Source organism: Camelina sativa, chromosome 9 (genome assembly GCF_030686135.1).
Source record: "Camelina sativa cultivar CO46 ecotype springtype chromosome 9, ASM3068613v1".
In the NCBI taxonomy this organism is placed as follows: domain Eukaryota; kingdom Viridiplantae; phylum Streptophyta; class Magnoliopsida; order Brassicales; family Brassicaceae; genus Camelina; species Camelina sativa.
Genome location: NC_141888.1, coordinates 6064533 through 6084806, shown reverse-complemented (window position 1 = coordinate 6084806; position 20274 = coordinate 6064533). Strand labels below are relative to the sequence as shown.

General features: G+C 43.5%; 1 protein-coding gene and 1 pseudogene across 1 annotated transcript; one reads left to right on the top strand and one right to left on the bottom strand.

The window, feature by feature from the left end:
* Positions 1 to 7132: 7132 nt before the first annotated feature.
* On the bottom strand, positions 7133 to 8405 carry LOC147937796 (uncharacterized). Its single transcript, XM_087465266.1, has 4 exons — positions 8400 to 8405; positions 7888 to 8205; positions 7621 to 7753; positions 7133 to 7260 (listed from the first exon to the last, which is right to left on the bottom strand). Exons 1-4 carry the CDS (start codon positions 8403 to 8405, stop codon positions 7133 to 7135), a joined length of 585 nt encoding a protein of 194 aa, XP_087321392.1.
* A 4987-nt stretch (positions 8406 to 13392) lies between these two features.
* LOC147937795 (uncharacterized) lies at positions 13393 to 16333 on the top strand (annotated as a pseudogene).
* Positions 16334 to 20274: the final 3941 nt, after the last annotated feature.

Genomic DNA, 20274 nt, shown 5'->3' with positions numbered 1-20274 from the left:
AATGAAGAGCCTTGGGTACGACCAGCTTTGGGAAGCTTGATTTGTGTGTCTTCACCATCACGCAAGCGTGAAGGCACCCCTAAGTCATTAGAAGGAGCTTTACTCTTTTTCCTACTTCGGGTTTGTCCCAATGGGTTTACCGAAGGGGTTTTAACGAGGCAGCAAGCTCTAGTGCATCTCCACTTCGTTCCTGCTTGGGTCATGACTTGGAAACTTTCATTGACAAGATAATGGGCCAAGGAAGTGAAGATCATATCCCCCACGTCAAGCCAATGACGTGGTAATCCTATCTATTTCCTTCCTTCCTTTTATTTCCTTTGAACTCTCTTATGACCGTTGGATGGTCTTTGCTTTTGATTTACTTTTGCTTTCACTTAATGGCCAAGTGTATGGTTCAAATCATGGCCACGCGTTTAGGGTTTAAGTGTCCCCCTTATGTAAGCTTGCCTATATAAAGGCCTAAACCCTCATTGTAAAAGGCAGACTGGAATATAGAAATAATTTCTCAAAGAGTGAATCTTTGGTTCTTGTCTCACCCTTCTCCTCTCTCGCAAATTAGTTTGGGACTAAGCTTTGAAGGAAACCAAGCTTTTAACCAAACTTAACCTTAGAGACTTTTCTTTTCTTTACTTTGACCAAGTAAACCTTTCTTTCCCTTCTTATTCTCTCTTGTTCCCAAACCTTAACCCAAATCAACATTCTAACCACCTATTTCTTTCAAAACTAGTCCTATTACCTAGTTCTAATGATTCCAAACCTAGCTAAAACAAGAGCTAGTTCCTTGTCGTTCTCAATACTCTCAAGATTTCACAACCTATAACATTATCAAGAAAGAGGCCTCACTCAACAAATCAATACAAAGCTTGAAAGAAAAGGCTGGGGTTTAAAGTTATGAAAAAAGGTTGGGTTAAATGACTTAAATGACTAGAGTGGTAAAAAGAGAGTGTTAACCCAATTCAAAGTTCCATGAGCTAACATTCATAGTCTATAAGCAAGATATTTAATGATCAGATTTAAGTCCAATATCATAAAGATGCAACAATGTTCAAGCAAGTTTCACACAAGAATTCACACAAGAAGGAGATGCTTTCAAATGACAATGCTTTAAACATAGATTCTTCATTTTTTCCAAAGACTGAACTAGCAACAATGAACAAATGAGTGATGTGGGTTCAATCATAAGATTCTACTTCTAACAAGGTAGATTTTAATCATTGTTCCTCAATGCATATGTACAGTCCTATATGCAATATACTAAACACAATTCTATAATGCAATGCAAACTGCATGAACACTCTGTTTTTGTAAAGATTTTTTCAAATTTTTTTCAAATTTTTAGGGGTTTTCTATGCAAATAGATGAATTCAAAGACTAACATGATTATGCTAAAATTTTGAAATAAGAAACAGAGAACAATACCAAATGTCCTCTCAACCCCTCCCCCAAACTTAAATTACACAGTTCCTTGTGTAATAAAAATTTGGAAAAGGATTCAAGAATCCAAAAACAACACGAAAACAATGGTATATACAAAGATATAGTTGGACTATTACTTGGGATGGGCTGAGGGTGGGATTCATTTGTTGGAATATCACCAAGTGCTTAAAGGACATTCATGCTACCTGACCAACCATAACACTAAAGCAAACAACATCAAAATAACAAGTAGCTTAAACCAATATGTACATGGATACCTTTGAGACTTCCTCCCAAGTGAGCTTGTTTAAAGTCTCTAAACTTGACTTTGCATACTTCTTATGCTTTGGAAGGGTCATAGAGAGGTGATGAAGTTTCTAAGCGGCGACACCCTGGGCTGGTTCTCCTCTCTACCAACCAACTCGATCGACATTTTCCGCAACTACCGCCAACCTCAACAACATCGAGCAAGGGTAGCACGAATCATTACAAAATTTTATGCAAAGGTTCAAGAAAATTGCCACGCATGTAAACGCTCCCCACAGCGTGTCACTCGCCGCTCTCCAAAAGGCCTTGTGGTACGAGTCAAAATTCCGAGAAGATCTTAAACTGAACAGATTTCATACGTTCCAGGATGCCCTCCATCGAGCGGTAGTTAAAATTGAGATGGAGGAGGAAAAAGTTATCCTGGCCATGAAACACTCCCCGGCCAAAATGTCAACCGGTAAGGCAAAAGAAGTATACCATGAGCCTAGACAGCATCTCGACAAAGATTACGCGGCAGAGAGTAAGAAGCGCGGTACGACGTATCTCGTCAACGACGCCTCGCCACTCCTGGTCATTAGCTCGTCGACTCCAGTACCAACGACCCCACCTAAAGGTGTAAGAGATGAGCCTGACCATAACCTCTACTGCGACTTACACGCGTGCACTGGCCACTCAACGCAAGCCTGCAGACACCTGCAAAATACGCTGCTAGGTAAATATCTTAACGGCGAAGTCACAGTACAGTTGCGCCAGTACAAGAGCAACACTCAGCGAGGCCGAGGTAATGCACGCGACCGCCTGGGGCAGCAGGGTCGTCCAAATAACTGACCCGCACCGAACCATCAGGGTGAAGCAGATAACCAGGCGGGCGAACAAGAGAATCAGCAAGCTCGTCTCGTCAGAGGATCAACGTACTAATGGGAAGCCTACCATTTGACCCTGAATCATCTCAAGCTATACATCCTTTCCACGATGCCGAAGGTACAAAAATCGCCTGGCTAGCTGGTAGCACACCCATTTGCCGGTCATACACCCCAATCACGTTTGGAGAGGAAGATGTCGCTGAACTGCCTAATTCACCTACCGGACTAGTGGTCGTCGAAATAAATATCGGTAACTGTCTGGTCCCAGACGTCCTAATCGACACAGGAAGCTCAGTAAACTTCATTTTTGGAGCGCACTTTCCCGAATGAGACTCGACCTACACCTTGCCGCGCCGCAAGTACAAGCCCAAACTGGTTTTGATGGAAACACCCTCACTTCCCTCGGCACAATTATGCTGCCTTTATACGCTGGCGGGACGGTGCACGTGTTCGATTTTGCCATCACTGATAGGCCAACCGCGTATAATGTCATCCTCGGAACGCTATGGCTACATAAAATGAAGGCCGTCGTCTCAACATATCATCAATGCATAAAATTCCCAACATTGCTCTGCACCTACACCCTTTATGGTGACCCGACAGCAACTCAATGGCCACCTCGGCGTACGTTGACATGATCATGGGGGCCTGACGGCTTGGAGAAATTATGTGCGCTCCCTTCGCGATTACGTAAAGGCCGGCACGGCGGCAATATGGCCAGTCAAAATACCACTATTCGTACCACCAATCACGTTCACATCAGAGGATCAAGTCGGAGTTAACTTCCCGTACAATGACCCTCTCGTCATCGAGCTGCATATCGGCGAAAGCGAAGTTACAAGGATTATGATTGACACAGGGAGTTCCGTCAATGTCATTTTCTGAGATGTTCTCGATAAAATGGAAGTCAACAATAGAGAAATTAAACTGTCGATCAGGCCACTGACGGGTTTTGATGGAAACTACATGATGTCATCTGGCACAATAAAACTACCAATCTACGTATCAGGTGTAGCATCCTGGCACAAATTCGTCGTTGTCGATAAGCCGGTGGTCTACAACATCATTTTAGGATCCTCCTGGATCCATGACATGCAGGCCGTTCCGTCAACATATCATCAATGCGTCAAATTCCCTCTGTCCAGCTAAATATGTACGATTAAGAGAAACCAAGCAGACGCCAGGAGTTGCTTCATCATTGAGTGCAAGCTAAGAAAAACCGTCAATTTATAGCAATCGCAGAAGGCCCTGGACGAGGCGTCGACCCCCAGCTCAGAGCAGATCCCAAGGCATCACTTGATCGACAAAATTAATATTAATTGCCGAAAACGATCCAAAGCGGTGCGGACCTCGACTCGGAAATAAGGGCTAACTTGATCCAATTCTTGAAAGATAATGCTTCTACCTTTGCTTGGTCCTTCGATGACATGGTTGGAATCAGTATGGACATCAAAAGCCATGAGCTTAACGTCGACCCAACCTACAAACCAGTAAAGCAGAAACGGCGGAAGCTCGGCCCCGAGCAATCCAAAGCAGTAAACGACGAGGTCAAGAAGCTACTCGCAGCCGGATCAATCATGGAAGTCAAATACCCCAAGTAGTTAGCTAACCCTGTGGTGGTAAAAAATAAGAATGGGAAGAACAAGGTATGCATCGATTTCAACGACCTGAATAAAACCTGCCCTAAGGATAGTTACCCGTAGAAGCCACGTCGGGGAACACATTACTCTCTTTCATGGACGCTTTCTCGAGATATAATCAAATTTTGATGCATACCAACGATCGTGAGAAAACTGCATTTATCACCGATTAGGGTATGTATTGCTATAAGGTCATGCCATTTGGCCTAAAAAATGCCGGAGCTACTTAGCAACGCCTCGTCAACAAAATGTTCGCCGACCAGCTGGGGAGAACCATGAAAGTGTATATTGACGACATGCTAGTTACGTCCACAAACGCGAATGACCATATCGAGCATTTACAAAAATGTTACCAAACCTTGAACCAATACAACATGAAGCTGAATCCAGCAAAGTGTTCATTCGGCGTAACGTCCGGCGAATTCTTGGGGTATATCGTCTCCAAAAGAGGCATAGAGGCCAACCCAAAGCAGATTAAGGCTATCCTTGACATGCCTTCACCAAGGAACAAGCGAGAAGTCCAGCGACTGACCGGCCGGATAGCAGCCCTCAACTGGTTTATCTCACGATCGACCGACAAGAGCCTGCCATTTTACCAATTGTTACGATCGACAAACAAGGAATATGAATGGACAGCCGAGTGAAAACAGGCCTTTGTCGAGCTCAAAACTTACTTGACCACCCCACATGTCATTTAGAAGCCCGAGGAAGGGGAAAAGCTTTACCTTTATATTGTTGTCTCCGAATCGGCACTCAGCGGAGTACTAGTCAGGGACGATCAGGGAGAACAAAAGCCTATCTTTTACGTCAGCAAGACTTTGGACGGAGCCGAGATACGCTACCCAACCGTGGTCATCTCAGCTCGCAAGCTCAGACCCTACTTCCAGTCACACATGATCATGATCTTGACAAATCAACCTCTAAGGCAAATTCTTCACAGTCCAGGACAGTCTGGCCGCATGGCGAAATGAGCGGTTGAGCTAAGTGAGTATGATATCGAGTACCTCGGCCGGACATGCATGAAGTCTTAGGTGCTGGCAGATTTTATTATTGAGCTGCCACAACATTTCGCTTCCTCTACCCCGACCGACGAGAACTGGTATTTGCAAGTCGACGGAGCGTCATCACAACACGTCTTGAGAATCGGAATTCGCCAGACGTCACCCACATGAGAGGTCATCGAGCAATCGTTCTGCCTCAACTTCAGAGCGTCAAACAATGAGTCAGAATACAAAGCACTACTTGCCGGAATGCGACTGGCAGCAGGGATCGGCGTAAAACGGCTTCACGCCTACTGCGATTCCCAGCTCGTCGCTAATCAATTTAATGGTGAATACGGAACAAAGTGAGGTTGCATGGACGCCTACTTAAAGATAGTCAGGGAGCTCGCTCGATTATTCGACCGAAGGCTTAAGAAAAGAGCACATTACGCTGTGATAGAAGGATGCCTATATCGATGGAGCGCGGCCGGCATATTACTGCACTGCGTCTCGGTAAAAGAGGCTCACCGAGCGATGCAAGAAACGCTTTAAGGGGCCGGTGGAAACCACTCCGGTGGACTTACTTTGCCACTCAAGATAAAGAAACACGGGATATACTGGCCAACCATGGTCAACGATTGCGAACAATTCGCCACCAAGTGCGAGCAATGACAGAGGCACGCGTCATATATACATGCCTCGGTAGAGTTACTCACCTCGACAACGGCGCCGTACCTATTCATGAGGTGGGCGATGGATATTTTCGGACTTCTCCCAACTTCCTGCGGCAAACAATTCCTCCTAATATTGACGGACTACTTCACCAAGTTGGTCGTGGTGGAGTCTTATAAAAAAGTCCAGGCAAACAAAGTCCAAAACTTCGTATGGAAAAACATAATATGCCGACATTGGCTACCTTATGAGTTTGTCACAGATAACGGGTCGCAGTTCATATCCAAGAAGTTTGATGATTTCTGTGCAAGTTGGCGTATCTGCCTTAGCAAATCGACCCCGACGTACCCCCAAGGTAACGGTCAGGCCGAAGAAACTAACAAAACAATCATAAATGGTTTAAAGAAGCGACTTGAAGAAAAGAAATGACTTTGGGCCAATGAGCTGGACGGCGTGTTGTGGTCCCACCGAACGACCCCCCAAAGAGCGTTAGAGCAAACCCCGTTCTCATTGGCATACAGTTTGGAGGCAGTGGCACCAGCCAAAGTTAACGTCGGCAGTTTGCATCAAACCTTTCTTGTCAAAACCCAGAGTAAACGAGGAAATGCTTTATGATAATTTAGACGAGATCGAGGAATTGCGAGACCATGCCTTACTCCGTATTCAGAACTATCAGCAAGCAGCAGCTCGTCACTACAACAAAAAGGTTAACCCGTGATTCTTCAGAGAAGGCGATCTCGTCCTTCACAAGGTGTTAGAGAATACCACCGAGCACAACGCAGGGAAGTTAGGCACAAAATGGGAAGGCCCATACCAAGTCTCCAAATTTGTTCCACCAGGAATTTACGAGCTAATGACCATGGCCGGAGAAGCACTTCCACGATCTTGGAACGCCGGCAACCTTTTGCGTTATTTCTACTATAAAAAAAAAAAGTATATTTCTAGTATTTATTATCTTAAAGATATCTGCTATCTTTGTAATTTGAACTACGATCGGCTTGATCCTCTTTACAAAAAAGGTACGTAGGCAACCTGTAAAAAGGCGCAGCCACTACTTATAAAAATCTCTTTCCAAATCACTTTGGTATTCTTTTTATTTATTTAACATACTGCCTCGCGTAGACTGACAAAACAACACAGCTTGTAAATTTTCTCTAAGTAAAAAAAAAAGGGATAGCCACAATGTCAAAACATACAAACAACATCCAGGTCGGCAACTTGGCCAGTTTTCCGACTCAAAAACAAAAAACGCCACACTCCGCGCGAAGTGTAGGTAAAAGCCGGGCTTCAAACGCTAATAAGCAGTGTCCGCCAATAGTCCATGATCGGTGAGCAAAATAAGCTGCCCTCTGCATGCAGTCCCATTGATCCGAGGCAAGGAATAAGCCGGGCTATAATACGCGAACTCAACGCTTCCTGCTCCTGAAATTTAATAACAATTTCCTACAAAAGAGCAAACTCGGAACAAAGCCTATGGTTCCGAACAATGTCATTCGGCTTGACATAATAAGATGAGAGTCTCACTGTCAGGAATAACCAAATAAACATAGCATAACATATCTTAAGACAAAACCCGCCAGTAGGGTGCAATGTTTAAAACATTAAAAAAAAAAAAAAAACATTATGCCCAACAACAAACCAAGGGCCCCAATATTTAGTAGCCACCCTACAGACGGGTGCAAAAATCAGCCACTCCATAAAAGAAAAAGGCAACAACATGCCGAACGCCTCTGGCGACCTTCCTGACCCTCACTCGATCACGAAGCCAAAAAAGCATCATACGGAACCTCCAAAACTTGAAACGCTCGCAGTCTTCCGGTCCAGCCTCCAGCTTCCTCATCCCCATTTCAAGATCCATTATTCGCTCCACCAGGTACTCATGCTGGCAACGGTAGGCGAGATGCTGGATCTCAATCTAACAAAAAAGGAGGGGGAAAAAAAGTGAATCTGACGGTCATGGGTAAGAGGACGGCGAAAATACAATCATAACCGTTCTGGGTAAAAGTGAATCTGACCATTCTGACGGTCATGGGTAAAAGTGAATCTGACCGTTCTGAACCAGCTAGCCACTTCTCGCCTCTCCTCGGGAGTTAAGGACCAAAGAAAATCCGGAGGGATCTCCGCGACACCCGCCAAAAAGTCTCGCGGAAACGGCCTAAAGGGAGGCAAAGCAGTAGTAACAGGTGGCTTCTTCCAAGGGAAGAACAGATTGTTTGAATGAACCTCGACAAAGCGTCCTGACCTATCACTAGGCTGAGCCAGATCGATACGCACCAGTGAAGGCGAGCGGTCCGTCCGAAGGCAACCAAAGAAGATCTGCTCCCAACTCGATGACGACCCCACACGGGGCGAAGATGGACGGTAATGCTTCAAAGGAACCCACTCTCAGGAGTTATCAGAATCACAGATCAACAACAAAAGAAAAAAAAAGAGCTAAAGAAGATTATCGGCAAAACGAGAAAGTTGTACGGTTCACTCTCTCACCCTACATCCCCTTTATAAAGCAAGCAAAAAGGAAGTGCGAAAAGACACTGCATTGATTAAACCGCCCGTCCACTTACCAACATTTAATGCGCCTTCCTCCTCGGCCAATCAGAACCCTGCAAAAAAAATCTCGCCACACGCAACATCCATGCGAGGCAATTATGAGGGATGCATTGGAAAGCAATTTGTGGTTCAATTTAAACATTTAATACGACAAAACTGAAAGGTCTAAAGGGCAACGATTCGACGAAAGGCCCAGCCCTTTAAAAAGGGGGGGGACAACGGCAAATCCTAACTTTGCCCAAACAAATCCCCAGCCCGTCAAAAGGGGGGGAAATGGCAAATTCCAATCTTGCCTATTAATCCCCAGTCTTTCAAAAAGGGGAAACTAAGGCAAATCCTAACTTTGCCCAAACAAATCCCCAGCCGTCAAAAAGGGGGGGGTGGGCAATGGCAAATTCCAATCTTGCCCATTAATCCCCAGCCCGCCAAAAAGGGGGAGACAACAGCAAATCCTAACTTTTCCTAAACAAATCCCTAGTCTGTCAAAAAGGGGGAGGCAATGGCAAATTCCAATCTTGCCCATTAAGTCCCTAGCCTGTCAAAAAAAGAAAAAAAGAAAAAAAGAAAGACAATGAAAAATTTCAACCAGCTTTAATACCAACCTCTTCATCCATAATCAAAAGGAAGGGGGTGAAAACAGATTCCCCCCAAGTACGTCATAAAAATCCAAGTTCATTCAAGAAAGGAGAGAATATATATTAAAAAAAAAACATATATAAGTCATAAAACGATAAAAACATATATAAGTAATAAAACAATACGAGCCACAGTCAGCTTTATTTAAGAAGCCACACACGGCCTATCCGGGGTCAACCACGTTCGCGTCCTCGAAGGCAGGAGCTAACGGATCCACCACGACCGCCTCGTTCGTAAGTCCCAGAATCTGGACGGCTTGTCCCTCTTTTCCCTTGGATATCGGAATCACAGCAGCATCCCCCAAGGTAAGACCAGTGACAATATCCCGCTCGGGTGTCTCTGGCGGTTTCTCCGGAGACTCAACCGCCAGCGCCGGTTTGTCGTCATCCCCAATGGGCAAATCGGGCTCCACGTTCTTGGTGGTGACAGAAGGCATGTTGGAACCATATTCGTCAAAATCGATGACCTCATCATAACTTGGAACACAGCATGGATTGGCCGCGACATGCTCAGCAGTAGGGGTCACCACATATCCATCATTAACCAACGGATGAATCTCAATGCCCTTGACTACCGTGTCCCAAAAGGCCAAGCCGTCCGACAAAAGTTGATCGTGTCAGCAGGAACCGCGATAACCCTCCCTCACTTCATGATGAACCTCCTCAGACCTTTTGTCGACAGCCAGTTTAAGCTGATTATCCCAGTCTTCAGCAATTCAATGAGCGGAAGCTTCCAAGCGAGTGACGTCGGCACAAGGCGTTCTAATGATCCCTGAACTGAATGGTTCTCCTCCTTCAGTCAGTCAACCTCCCGCCCATCCTCAGCATCAGCATCTGGGACTCCTTCAACCCAGCCTCAGCATCAGCAACGTCCTGATATGCAGACCTCAACCTGCGCTCGTAATGGCAGATCATCGAATACACCGAGCTCGATGACTGAAACAAAGTTCAACTAAAGGTTAAAAAAAAAAAAAAAGAGCAGAGGCGGAGACCTGAAGATCTTTCCGAGCCCACTCATCGAATGCGTCTGCCTCTCTCAACTCTTCTTCGGGTTAGTCACCCGACACCTTGGATATCTCGCGGATAAGGGCGTCACATTCCTTCTTGTCAGACAGGAAAGGAGTATCCTTCACATAGCGAAAGAGGACAGAATGAGAAGACTGAGCACCCTTATCTTTCGGGTCCGACGAAGAAGTTCTCAGCCTTCTGAACATAGCCAGACCATCATAACTGGACGGAACTTCCTTGCGCTTGCCAGAATCCCCTATTGAGTCAGGCGGATTCCTTGAAGACAAGTGGCCCTTCTCGGCTGTAAGATCGATCGAGACAATGTCCTTATCTCGTCTTGCAGCATCACCAGCCTTCCCCCTGTCACGGGAAGACTTATCGTCAGAAGCTCGACTATCTGAAACACCCGCAGCACGAGAGCTCTGAGTAGATGAATGGTCAACCAGACTCTTTTTCAAGGCCAGCTGGAGCTCCTTCTCTTCCGCGAGCTCCCTCTTCTAGGAGGCGGGCTTACCTGAGTATTTGGGAACGCTCACCTTAACCATGTTTATGCGATTCGCACGTCCTGCGAGCATGAGCCAGTACCGTGCGCAAAGAAAAGATAAAACAAAATAGGCTGATCGGAAATAAAACGAGCTAGAACAGTACCTTTCGATGGTTTCCTGCCTGTAGTCTGGTCCAGCTGAGGAATGTTCCTCCGATCAAGAACCGTCTGCCTCATTAGCAAGTCATGAACCTCAAAGAAATCAGGGTCTACCCAAGAAACTACTAGGGGACAAATTCCACTCAGTTTTAAAGCCTAAAGACGTATCCTCTATCAGGGCATCGTCGACCTTAGCATAAAAGTACTTATTCAACAAAGTATGGGTTTTCGACGGCAGATGGTCCACTAACTTATATCCAGGAATCGAACTGGCATACCAGATACCATTAAAACCCTGTTGCTTGGTAAAGCGCATCATATTACGAATTGTGTGGAAAGTAAGCTGAGTAATTGCTATTTGAAGACGCCAACAGTAGTCCATTAGGAAGCCGAAATCGGAAAATGAAGATCTCCTTTCGTAAAGTAAGGCTCGTACAAGCTAATATATCCATCCGGACACTTGAACGCGCGCTCGTCAGATTTCGGACAAACAACAGAAACATGCTGGGACAACTATAAAAAAACTGTCATGGTCCAAAACCACTCGAAATCACAGAGCATTGGCCCAAAGTCGAAAGGAGCGTCGGGATCATCAGTACATTCATAACCTTCAACCTTGCCACCAAGCGAAGCGTTGTTAGGAGAATTGATGGAACCTGCTTCATCAAGAGAGCAGGGAGAATCAGAAGGGCCATCTTGATCAGGAATAGATCCGGCCGTTTCCATCTCGGCAGGTGTGTCGGAAGACGAAGAGGACTCTGGATCGACCCTAAACTCGAGAGAAGGATTCCTCCGCCGCACTCTTTTAGGCTGTCTAATAAGCCTAGATGATTCCGCCTAGAATCAGTCAGATCGAAGGCTTGACGAGACGGGCTAGCCCTAGAAGAACTAGGAGACGATTGCTCCTTTAAGTAATCCTTGTACGAGTTTGACATTAAAACTGAGGTCGGTAGTTACAACAACAACCCAATCGGGCACTACTAATATGAGAGACTAAAGGCTAAAAAAAACTAACTAAGGAAATAGGGGGTTACCTCGACTTTTGCGGTTGGAGAAGAAGTGAGGAAGCACCAAAGGAACCTCCTTTTATAGGTAGAGGAGAGAGAAATTTGCGAGGCAACGATTGGCGAAACAGCACGACTCTCGAGGCGTGACACTTCGATCTCTCCTTCCTCGAGAACAAAAAACCCTAGCACGACATTCCGTAGATGACCCAAGCCGAAAACTCCCAAAAAAGCGCATTGGCTCAAACTAGAGCCAACCACAATGAACTAAGGGGGGGGGGGGGACAATTGTTGGATATGGGTTTCACCCTGCCTTAACAGGCCTTCTACCTAGCTCATCCACGAAATAGTCAACATGGCTCTTGTAAATGTTGATTGACTGGATAGCTCTTATCGGGACGACAATGTCTCTAGAAGGCCCAATAAGACAGACAGTCCAGTAAGTGACGGCCCGCAAATAAGCGGCCACCGACTAAGCTTTGAGGCGGTACCACATCGATCTCGAGGCATAAGGATGAGACGTCCCATCAACTATAAATACCGGGGTTGAGGCACGCAGAAGGACATAAAGTACCCTAAGTATTAATAGTCATATCAAGATTATACATTTCTGTAATTAGCCGCCGGCGTATAACAGAATATATTGTAAACTCACCGATCTTTGGCTATCGTAATAAAGTCATTTGTTTTGCCTTCTCTAATTATTATTACTCGTTCAACAGTTAATTGTAGCTATTATAGACACAAATAATCAATGTTCTAAAATACGGCTTAGGGGCGTATATACGGTCCATATACGGTATACGGTGACCCAGTGTACCGTTTCTTGTCTAGGCATTTAACATGGCTTGGTCGAATACGGTTTCTTATACGGCGTTTATATGGTCGACTATACGGTTATCGTATATACAGTTCGTTTTTTTTTAACCTTCATTCAAACTGTAAACCTATAAATTGATAAAACCCTAAGCTTTCTTATTGTTTTTTTTTACTGCCATGACACTTGTAGTGTTTTCAAACTTGTGGTGGTTTCAAACTTCATTCTATATACAGAGAGTCTTCAGGTTTGATATACTCTCCTTCTCTTGTTTTGATTTTGATTATATTATATCATGTGATCTTTCTTTTTGGCTTTTATCATCTATCATTATTGTCTTGTTGATTAGAGACCTATAATTCTTAATATCGTAAAACTATGTTTGAGTATTGGGTTTTGATATCGCAAAACTCTGTTTTGATATCAAAACTCCTTTGTTTTGAAAACATAAAATAGAGTTTTTATATCAAAACTCTGTTTTGATCTTGTGAAGCAGTGTTACGAAGCATTGTTACAAATATCTGTCTTTTGTAATTTTTTTGCATAAATTATTCTGGTTTGAATGAGGAACCTAGTGGAGCATCAGATTCAACAGTTTTGAAAAGAAATTCGAAAGATGTTGCTTGGTAACATGGAATGTTGTCTGATTCGAAGAATCTTGACAAAGTTAAATGGAAATGGTGTGGGAAAGAATTTTCACGAGGTGCTTACAGGATAAAAGAACACATTGCCAAAATTGCTGGAAACGTTTCTGCTTGTCCAAGATCATCAAAGGATGATCAAGAGAAGTGCAAGACTGCTATCGAGGAAGCAAAGAAGAAGAAGAATAAGAATGTAACTCTAGATGATGAGCTGCGGTAGACAGTTAATGTTCATGGCAGTGGAGATATGGATGATGTGATTGAACTTGAAGAAATGGGTTCAAGAAAGATACAAAGGACACTTGGTCCAATAGATAAGTTTGCAACAAACATCAATCCAGAATCTAGCCCTCTTCCAACTAGGCAACAAAATATCAATGATGCTCTTTGGAAAGAGAAGCTACACAAGGTTCAGCAATATAGTGCTAGGTGGGTGTATGCTTCATGGGTTCCTTTCAATACCATAGCAAACGATGAGTTTAAGCTAATGGCTGAAGCTATATGACAATTTGGTCCAGGAGTCACACCACCAAGTCAACACCAACTTCGAGAGCCTTTACTTAAGGAAGAGGTTGATAGAGTTCATGGTTCGCTGAAACCACAAGAAGAAGAGTGGAAGAAGAATGGATGCACGGTTATGACAAATGCTTGGTCTGAACGAAAAAGGAGAAGTATCATGAATCTGTGTGTTAATTGCAAAGGAGGTACAATGTTTCGCTCATCTAAAGATAGTTCAGATGAGGCTCATACAGGTGGATATATATTTGAGTATGTCAAAGGCTGCATTGAGGAGATTGGTGAAGAGAATGTAGTTCAAGTGGTTACTGATAATTAATGCTGCTAACAATATGGCTGCGGCAAGAATGATGAAAGAGATCAAGCCGAGTATATTTTGGACATCATGTGCGACTCACTCCATCAATTTGATGCTTGAAAGCATATCGAAACTCACAAGGTTCAAAGGCACAATTCAGATGGCGAAAGACTTCACAATCTTCATATATGCTCATCATAAGACAGTGGCGGTTGATGAGAACATTCACAAATAGGACAGACATTGTGAGACCTCGTGTTACTAGATTTGCATCATCATTTCTTACTTTGCAAAGTCTCTTGGACAAGAGGGATCAACTAGCAGCCATGTTTTCTAGCGGTGAGTGGAGAAACTGCAAATGGTCGAAACATTCCAAAGGAATCAAGGCATTTAACACAGTGATGGGTGTTAAATTTTGGAATGGGGTGATAATGTGCTTGAAAGTTTTTGGACCATTGGTCAATCTACTTCGACTTGTTGATGGAGATAAGAAGCCTACAATGGGATATCTGCATGGAGAACTGATAGAATCAAAGAAACAGATTATTGATGGATTAAAACATGTGGAAAAAATGTTAAGCCGATATTGAGTATCATTGAAGAAAAGATTAAGGGTCAACTTGACAATCCGTTGCATCTGACAGGTTATTTGTTGAACCCATACTACTTCTATAAAGATTCAAGCCAAGCCTCCAGTGATGAGGTATCAAATGCAGTCTTTAAGTGTGTCTCTGCATTTTTCCCCAATGATGTCAACACACAATGTCAAGTCATTAACTCTAAACTGGCGATTTACATAAACAAAGAAGGGAACTTTGGAAAACCATGGGCCATCCTAGGCTGCCAGAAAGAAGATTATGATCCAGGTACTCCTCTTTCACTTATTTTTCAAACAGAGCAAAAGCATGTTTTTAAAAAAGAGAGCACAAGCAGGTTTTTTTTCAAACAGGGTAGAGCAGTTTTTTTTCAAACAGATGACGAGCATGTAGTTCTACTCCATCAATATGAGAACTCACACACACACACCATCCGTACCACACAGTCCGTACAACCATCGTCCGTACAAGGAGATGGGCCGTCCGTACCATTTAGTGTCTCAACGAGTCCAGCCCATGTTGAGAAGTCTCCAACGGTCAAGGAACATCTAGATCCTTCCTCAAAGAGACGTTAGCAAGTTTGAGACAAGTGGGAAGCTTAAGTCAACCAAAGATCACATGTTTAGTTTAGTAAGAGATGTCGCCATCAGTATGTGTAATTGTGTTCAACATCTACTTAGAATATTCTCTTTAGCATTGTCTATAATTAGCTTGTATCTAGGAACCATACCAAGTAAGAAATAATAATTTCTTCCTCTACACTTCTACACTTCTACACTCTCTCGATTCTTATCTATACACTCATTATACTCTCTTGAACTCTCTCACTACTTGCGACCTAAGCTACAATTCATTCTTCTCCAAACATACTTGGTATCAGAGCAAGTTCGTTCCTTACTCTGAATCTCACACCCAATAAACTCTTCCGCTTTAAACTCTTTCTCTTCAATCTCTTTTCGTTTCGTTCTTGAAAGAATATTCTCTTTACCCGTTGGACAATAGCATTACCCAACGGATATTACGACATGGAAGGCAACAAGACCTTTATTGTCCCAGTTACTCTCAAAGGAGAGAACTATCTGAGTTGGGCAAGAACCACCAAGACGGGACTGTGTGGCCGAGGGCTTTGGACCCACATTACTTCAAGTGAAGCACCAAAGGAGCCACCAACCCAAGATGGCAAAGAAGTTGTCACTAGCGGTGAAGACAAGTGGTTCCAAGAAGACCAAAGTGTTCTTGCCATTACTCAAAACTCTCTTGATGCTCCTATCCTTGAAGCATATTCCTATTTTGAAACCGCAAAGGATCTATGGGAAACTCTCCAAAATGTATTTGGAAATGTTACTAATGTCAACCGAATCTTTGAAATAAAAAGAGCCATCAATAACCTCAATCAAGAAGATATGGAGTTCACCAAACATTTTGGAAAGTTTAGATCTCTCTGGGCTGAACTCGAGATGCTCCGACCGGCGACTATAGATCTGGCGATCTTAAACGAAAGGCGTGAACAAAAGAAAGTGTTCCGCCTACTCCTCACCTTGAACCCATCTTACAATGATCTCATCAAGCATATTTTGAGGTCAGACAAGCTCCCAAGCCTTGACGATGTGTGCAACCAGATTCAGAAAGAACACGGCTCTATTGGGCTATTTGGAGGCAAAGGAGAGCTAGTAACCGCCAACAAGGTGGAGATTGCTTCTGCAAGCAAAGGTTACTACAAGCCGGACGACAAAAATCCACCTGTTTGTGATCATTGTAAAAAGGTCGGTCATTTCAAGAGCCGGTGCTAGATTCTTTACCCTCATCTCCGAGTCAACCGAGCCATGACAAACCGAGGAGGACCAAGGGCGCATCAAGCCACCATGGTGGGGGAAGCAGTAACCACTGAGCCAAACAATTGCGCCCTTGAAGGGAATGGCACTGCACTAGCTTCCTCTTCGGAGCTAGTAAGGAAGTCAGACCTGGACGCCCTCATCAAAGCCCTCAAGGAGGCCTCCGGTAACTCCCTTCTTGCTTTAAAACCTAATAAACCTCTCATTGTTGATTCTGGTGCATCACATCATATGATTAGTGACTCTAAGTTGATTGGTGACATTAGACCTGCTCTAGGAAATGTGATTATAGCCAATGGTGAGAAGATACCGGTTGAGAGAGCTACCACTGATTTAAATTGCTATGCAATATTTGGTCCTAGTGTTGTTTATTTTCAGGATATTGAGACAAGTAAAGTTCTTGGCCAAGGTGTCACTCAAGATGACCTCTACTTGCTTAATGATCTAAATCTATCTTCTTCAAATTTGTCTTGTTTTAGCTCAATTAATGTTAAAGAAAACAATGTTATGTGGCATGCTAGACTAGGACATTCTCATTCGCGAGCTTTAGAATTAATATTTCCAAATATTTCTTTTAAAAATGATGAGTGTGAGGCGTGTATCCTTGGTAAACATTGCAAACCTGTTTTTCCTAAGTCATTGACTATTTATGAAAATTGCTTTGATTTGGTTCACTCTGATGTGTGGACATCTCCATGTTTATCTAGAGAAAATCAAAAATATTTTGTTACTTTTATTGATGAAAAAATCTAAGTATACATGGCTCACCTTGCTTCCTACTAAAGATAGAGTTCTTGAAGCATTCATTAGTTTTCAAAATTATGTAACTAACCATTATAATGCAAAGATTAAGATCTTAAGATCAGATAATGGTGGGGAGTACACAAGCCATGCTTTCTCACAACGTCTCACCCAACATGGTATAATTCATCAAACGAGCTGTCCATACATCCCACAACAAAATGGCGTAGCAGAATGAAAGAATCGACATATGATGGAAGTGGCCCGCTCTATGATGTTCTACACCAACGTTCCAAAACGTTTTTGGGGAGACGCAGTGCTTGCAGCATGTTACCTAATCAACCATATTCCTACAAAAATCCTACAAGACGTATCACCATTTGAGGTATTAAACAAGGAAAAGCCCATTTTTGATCACTTACGTATTTTTGGGTGTATATGTTTTGTGTTAAAACCAGGAGAACTACGAGACAAGCTTGACGCCAAGAGTACTAAAAGTATGTTCATTGGTTACTCTACTACACAAAAGGGCTATAAATGCTATGATCCTGAGACTAGACGAGTGTTGGTGTCTCGTGATGTGAAATTCGTGGAAACTCGAGGGTATCATGATGAGAAGAATTGGGATGACCTTCGCGAATTGTCAACTTCCACATCCGACCGCGCCAAGAACCTTCGTATTATCCTTGAGAGGCTAGGGGTCAAAAACGATCGGGACGCCGACAAATCAGCTGGGCCAAACTCACCAGGAGACTCTCTTCCACTTGTTGACCTCGACCCCAATGGTTCAGATGCAGTCCTTACTCAGCCTACCTCCGGTGACCCGTCCGACTCTAATGAAGAGCAAGCACTCGACGAGGAGAGTCAATCTGATGAGCCACTTATACATGACGATGATGATGACGATGATGATAATGAAGCACATGATCATGGGGAGGTTATCCCCTTAAGGCAAAGTCAACGGCTACAAAATGATCATGGGGAGGTTATTCCCTTACGGGGAAGTCAACGGCTACAACATGTTCCCCGCGTGTACTAAAAAAATGTTGCAGTTGCCCATCCGATTCAAGCTGTATGTACTCTTGCTGATTTTCCTTTGGACCACCAAGCCTTCCTCGGCCAAATAGACAAACATTGGGTTCCACAAACCTATGATGAAGCCAAGGAACAAAAAGTGTGGCGTGATGCAGTCAGCGATGAAAAGACGGCCATGGAACGCAACCACACATGGGATGAGGCATATTTTCCTAAAGGCAAGAAGGCAGTCACATCTAGGTGGATCTTTACTATTAAATACAAGAGTGATGGGGATATTGAACGCTATAAGGCGAGACTCGTCGCACGCGGATTTACACAAACGTATGGGGAGGACTATCGTGATACGGTTGCTCCGGTTGCGAAGCTCCATACGGTCCGATTTGTTATCTCGCTGGCCACTAACTTGGATTGGGAACTTTGGCAAATGGATGTCAAGAATGCATTCCTGCAAGGCGAACTCGAGGATGAAGTATACATGCGACCTCCACTTGGCCTAGAAGAGAATATCGGTCCGGGAAAAGTTTTCAAGCTCAACAAGGCCATTTATGGCCTAAAACAGTCACCAAGAGCATGGTGCCACAAACTAAGCACCACCTTGCTTGGGAGAGGCTTTCGCAAATCTGAAGCTGATCATACTCTTTTCACACTACCAAGCGACAAAGGTATTGTAGTCATTCTAGTATATGTTGATGATATCATCATATCTGGAAATGACAAGGTAGACATTCAAGATACTAAAGACTTCCTTAAATCAGTTTTTGACATGAAGGATCTTGGAGAGCTTAAGTATTTTCTTGGGATAGAGGTATATCGGTCTAATGAAGGGTTATTCTTATCACAAAGAAAATATGCCCTTGATCTCTTAAGTGAAGCAGGAAAACTTGGATCAAAAGCTGTGACAGCACCACTTGAAGAAAACTATAAGACAGGCGGAAAGGGGGAGCTTGAGGCAGCTCCATTTGAAGATGTCACACGATATAGGCGACTAGTGGGTAAGCTTATATATCTTACCATTACTCGACCTGACATTTGTTTTGCTGTGAACCAGATTAGCCAGCATATGCAAAGTCCCAATATCCATCATTGGAACATGCTGAACCGGATCCTCAAATACATCAAAGGTGCACCAGGACAAGAAATTTGGATGGGACGCAATGAGAACACAGAACTGGTGGGATATTGTGATGCTGATTACACCAGCAACCGTGAATATCATCGATCCACCACCGGATATTGCACGTTTCTTGGAGGTAACCTCGTCACCTGGAAAAGCAAGAAGCAAAAAGTGGTGTCATTATCAAGCGCCGAACAGCTTGCCGACATTCTCACCAAGGCGGCTAGTCCACAAGTGTGTGAGTATATTCACTCTAAACTTGGTCTTAAAGACCTCACTCGGCCATGAGTACCCTCACATGGCACCTACACTCTTTTTCCCTTAAGTATAGTTTTTCCCAAGTGGTTTTCTATACTAAGTTTTTAATGAGGTGGGTGTTCATGATGTCCAAGCTCTATCGACATTAAGTCGATCAAGCTTGAGGGGGAGTATGAGAACTCACACACACACACACACTGTCTGTACCACACTGTCCGCACAACCATCGTCCGTACAAGGAGATGGGCCGTCCGTACCATTTAGTGTCTCAACGAGTCCAGCCCATGTTGAGAAGTCTCCAATGGTCAAGGAACATCTATATCCTTCCTCAAAGAGAAGTTGGCGAGTTTGAGACAAGTGGGAAGCTTAAGTCAACCAAAGATCACATGTTTAGTTTAGTAAGAGATGTCGCCATCAGTATGTGTAATTGTGTACAACATCTACTTAGAATATTCTCTTTAGCATTGTCTATAATTAGCTTGTATCTAGGAACCATATCAAGTAATAAATAATAATTTCTTCCTCTACACTTCTACACTTCTACACTCTCTCAATTCTTATCTATACACTCATTATACTCTCTTGAACTCTCTCACTACTTGCGAACTAAGCTACAATTCATTCTTCTCCAAACTTACAATCAAGACCATATCACTAATTTACTTAGCTCATTTACATTGGTTTATATTTTACAATTTTAGTTTATTGGTGGGAAACATATGGAAATGCTTTTCCTAATTTAGCAAAA